Below are 5,000 nucleotides of genomic sequence, written 5' to 3' on the forward strand. Positions count from 1 at the left end.
GGTAGAGCCGACTCAGCCCCGGCCGAGATGTAACCTGATATGGCGTGTATGTTTGTACGGAATTGCAATTCTATGCTATTTCGCCGTATTTCTGTGAGATGGGGTTGCTCTCTATCTCCCTCTCCAAAGCCTCACCGCTGACACTGCCTGTATGAGTGGCGTGCTGGACTCTTCGTACACGTTGACCCAGTTGACGTTGGCTCCGTGGGCCAGGGCGTCGGCCATGAAGGGGAAGTTCTGCAGGGCCACCGACCGGTACAACAGCGCCCCCGGGTGGAGACCACTGAGGTCCTCGTCGCTGTCCTCCTCTGGGGGGAGAGGGAGGGGAGGGGGGGGGGACATGGGGACATGGACAGAGTCTGTTCATCAGCTAAAACCGTGTTTTTGTGAAGCACGACCTGCGGTCACCCATGTTCTCGCATAGCAAAGATAAAACATACCTGTCAACATTAGGCTGTGAATAAGAGGGAGAGTTTCTGGGGTATCGGCAAATGGTTATAATGCCCCCGCCAGGCCGCCACATGACCCTACACCAGTGGTGGAAGAATTACTATGATCTTTTTCTTTAAGAAGAAGTACCACAGTGTAGAAATACTCTATATTTTTTGTGCTATATAACTGCAGACATCTATTTTTTCATCCAAATGTGTGCCTCTCAGGGGTGGCCCGTCAGGGGGAGCTGGGGGTACGGCCGTTCCCCGGCTTGGGACTCCAGGGGCCCCTAGGGGGCTCGGGACTCCGGGGGCCCGGCCTTCCAGCTGCAGCTACAAGAAGCAGGCAGGAGGCCCATTTAAAGCATTATCTCAGGGTGCTACAAATGTCTATCAACGTCCTGTAAGTAGAGTTAGGAATAAAACTAGTGTTGACTAATCATTACAAGTGACTCTTATTTTGAAGAGGAAGAGGAAGTCCATTTCAGTTGTAGTCAAGCTGCCATGACAAGTTGTTTTGATTCCGGCAAGCGCTATAGTCTAACCAAGTGGTAAACAAGTACCCACGTGGATTAAACACAAGCTTTAAGCCAAAGTTCATATATTTACTATATGAAAACCATGCATATCTGTGACTTAAAAACAATGTACACACTTTGGAAGTATGTTAAACATGGAACCTCTGCGGCATTAGGTGAGTAGAGTCAACAGGTAGGCTACAGTACAGTACTGTCACTGCCTGCAACAATGTTATTAATTGAAGTTGAGTAGCCTGCTTTTATCCTACCCTTAAATAGTGCTTATACTTGCAAGTGTTTGTCCGCTGTGCACTGTGGTGCTGAACTCTTAACTGGTTTGAATTTGTGTGAGAAAAAACTGCATTAGCCAAGGCTTGTTTGTTTCAAAGCAATGTAAACGTCAAGCTTTGATGCGGTATTGTATATTATATCACACCATAATGCATCGTGTCATACAGTGGGGCTGGGATCTGTCAGGGGGCCTGGTCGTGCGCTCTGTCAACCCCCCACCCCCCCGGCATTGACTTGTTATGTCAGTGGTGCCTCTGTGTGTACCTGTGTGCACAGTGGCATGTGTGCATTGCATCTCACCTATGTGAATGCCTGTATTGTTCTTTTGGACAAGGTCACTGCTGCTTAGCCCTAAGGACATAGAGAGAGAGAGAGAGAGAGAGAGAGAGAGAGAGAGAGAGAGAGAGAGAGAGAGAGAGAAAAATAGAGAAATAGAGAAAGAGAGTCATGTGGTGTTCCTCTGGCGATTGTTTGTCCTGCTGTGTGCAAACCTGGTGCGTGCACACACACACACACACACACACACACACACACACACACACACACACACACACACACACACACACACACACACACACACACACACACACACACACACACACACAATACCCTTAGGTTTAGGGATGGTGTGTACAGTATGTGTTTTGTAGTGATGTCAGCAGGAGGGAGTGAGTGAGGGAGTGAGTGATGAATAACAAATGAACAAACCATACAGGTTTTACGGTGCCATAGTGTGTGTTACACACTAGTACACAGTGTACATCTGCCTTGTCTCTGGCTTTACATGCACACGTCAGGAGTGGTTCTCAGACGTTTGCGTGTCAAGGAGCCCCAAATTATGCCAAATGTATTTGGCCAGGGACAGCCATCTGAAGATATATTATGCCACAGACCCCCAAACACTTCTGTTTTTTTTGTGTACAAAAATACAGAAATATACAGAAATAGCAGATACAAGCTCACAAGGTGTCACATCACGACACGTTGTGAACCACGGCCTTTGACCATGCTGGTACCTGTGAGACGGGGCAGGGTGGCGGTTCGGTTCGGCTTGGGTTTGAGTGCCGGTCGAGGCGCGGTGCGGTCCTGCGTGGAGGCCCGGCTCCTTTGGGCACTCGAACGTCGCAGTCTGGCCTCTGGGAGCTTCCGGATGAACTTCTTCTCCACGTACTTGGAGCGGATCCATGATTCCTTGTCACCTCTGAGAGATGGAGAGAGAGCACAAGAGGGTGGGGGGGTATTGCTTTGCTTACTAGTATTGCTTATTAGTATTGCTTACTCACGTTATGCTACACCAGTGGTTTTCAACCTTTTTCATATCAAGTCCCATTATTTATTCTGCATTTGAGCCACGTACCACCATTTCATGACATTTAGGGCAGTATTTTGTGTGTCTTAAGTACCAGGTCTTATTACTTAACTTAAGACCTGGAGGCGTGATCAATGCCATTTGGCTATTCTGAGTGGCCAAAAAGCATTGACCACGCCTCCAGGTCTTAAGTTAAGTCATAAGACCTGGTACTTAAGAGAAATACAGCCCTTAGCCTCTCAGACCCAAGACTTAGAATATTTTGTTGTCGTTGGATAAGATTTTGTCCACAAATTCCATGCTGTATTGATGTTGGTGGAAAAGGAGATGTAGTCCGCACAATGTGCAATTTTATTTAGTTAAGGATGACTTGATGATTTGTCATCCTTAACTAAATAGAATTGCATTGGGAGCTGCTAAACAGTGTGCGGAGTACATCTCCTTTTCCTGTACGTATCTTGTTCAGCACCTGCAAGTTTCTTTTTTAGATGTGCGTACATTATTTTGGATTCTATTTGTATTGATGTTGGTACCATAGGAGAGACAACAAGCAAACATTGATCAAAATATCAAATTTGCTCTTTAATTGTGTAGACTTTAAGCAGATTCAATTCAGAATTCATTTTACGCTCTCAAGAGTTAAAGATCTATAATTTGGTGACCAACTCTCCATCATTTAGCTGGGGACCACCTGGAGCCCACCCACTGAAGGACCACTGGTAGTCCCCGGACCACTGGTTGAAAACCACTGTGCTACACTCATGAAACCTCATATCACCACAACAGCATGCAACATGATGACAGCCCGTGGGGTACCGTAAAAACAAAAACAAACCGAGCTGGAGTTTCTGAGAACCTAATCTAGCTTTCTGGTTTCAGATTGTTGTTTCCACAACGTTTGCAATGAACAGCTGAGTGATAAGAATGCTAACACACACACACGCACACACACACACACGCACGCACGCACGCACGCACGCACGCACGCACGCACGCACGCACGCACGCACGCACGCACGCACGCACGCACACACACACACACACACACACACACACACACACACACACACACACACACACACACACACACACACACACACACACACACACACACACACACACACACACACACACACACTGATAGAAAGATAATTATCCTTTATCCTTTATCCTTTAGATAATAATTAAGAAAAGGAAAACGGTATTGTGTTTAATTAAATGTAATCGCATCGGTGTAGCCAAAATCTGGAAATAGTTTGCATGGCAAATAGGTAATTTTCTTTCCACAAAATAGGCCTATACACTACAACATTCTGTTTTACTGTAATTCACTAATAGTAAATGTCAATGTTTTGAGAATGAAAACAGACGTACAAGCCAAATAAAACAAAGGTAGAGTGAGTCCTGCCTGGACAAAGTCCTGGGGAGAATCTTTCAAGCATGCAATACTTTGAGTTTACATAGAGGCTCTTTAAACAGCCATGTGTGCTCTGAAAACCCAAAGTTATTCCACACGGAACTGATAACACATGACATTTGACATAACAGACAAGACTTAAGACTAATGCTGTAGAAAGCATGCATCGTGCTTCCGGAGGGCACTTTTTATTACGACACCAACCACCAGCATTATATACCTGCAGTACTTCCTGTCTTCTGCGCAGCGGAGCAGAGAGAGAAGAAAAGAGGAAGTCACCAAACAGGGCCAGAGAAAATGAATAGACCAGCGATTTGATGACGGTGGACATACGTACAGTTGGGTGCCACCGATATTGTCCCTTATCATTTGACCCATTTAGGCCTGACCTCAAAATTTAAAAAAGATCCTTCTAAATCCTCCAGTTTTCTGAAATAAATATTTTCACGATTTTTCAAAAATAGCAGACCTACAAGCTCGTAGCGCGCCACTCGGTGGCGCGCTATGAGCTTGTAGATCTGCTATTTTTCAATAGCTAAATTATAACAATGTTTAAAACACCAAAAGGGGTTCCCGCCCAAAATGGGTTAACTGTCCTTTTGCGCAGATCACGCAAACCTCAGCAAAAAGAAAAGGACAATATCGATGGCCTCCAACTGTAACTGACTAAGTGTTTGTATGTAGGCCAGAATGATACATTGGTAGTCAGCGTCAGCGTAAACACAACCCACATGCAGAAATAAACCTGCATGTAATGTAATGTAATGTTCAGTTTGTAACAGCAGGTGGGGATGATGGGTCTAGTTTTGTACAAGAAGCACACCTTTGGAAATGTCACAAGGCACAATAAAGGTGTTACTAAATTAGCATTTGATACTACTGACAGTCTCAAGTTCTCGTTGTGATGATGTGTAGTAATAGCACATACGTCATGAATGAAGTATCTATCTACTCTATTGGCCTGATTTTTTTCCAATGGAAATATCCTAAAAAACGGGGTCGTATTATATTATATAGACTATTTGCCATTGAAT

The 5,000-nt window shown here is 45.0% G+C and overlaps 1 protein-coding gene across 1 annotated transcript in view; it reads right to left on the bottom strand.

Moving 5' to 3' along the window:
• acap1 (ArfGAP with coiled-coil, ankyrin repeat and PH domains 1) overlaps positions 1-5,000 on the bottom strand; it is a 28,795-nt gene that overhangs the window by 6,103 nt on the left and 17,692 nt on the right. Inside the window, exons 17-19 of the mRNA XM_079491715.1 lie at positions 2,257-2,441; positions 1,541-1,591; positions 136-308 (exon numbers count right to left, since the gene is read on the bottom strand). Coding sequence (XP_079347841.1) covers positions 136-308; positions 1,541-1,591; positions 2,257-2,441 — 409 coding nt within the window. The remainder of the gene's footprint in view (positions 1-135; positions 309-1,540; positions 1,592-2,256; positions 2,442-5,000) is intronic.

This window comes from Electrona antarctica (assembly GCF_951216825.1).
Source record: "Electrona antarctica genome assembly, chromosome: 21".
Lineage (NCBI taxonomy): Eukaryota > Metazoa > Chordata > Actinopteri > Myctophiformes > Myctophidae > Electrona > Electrona antarctica.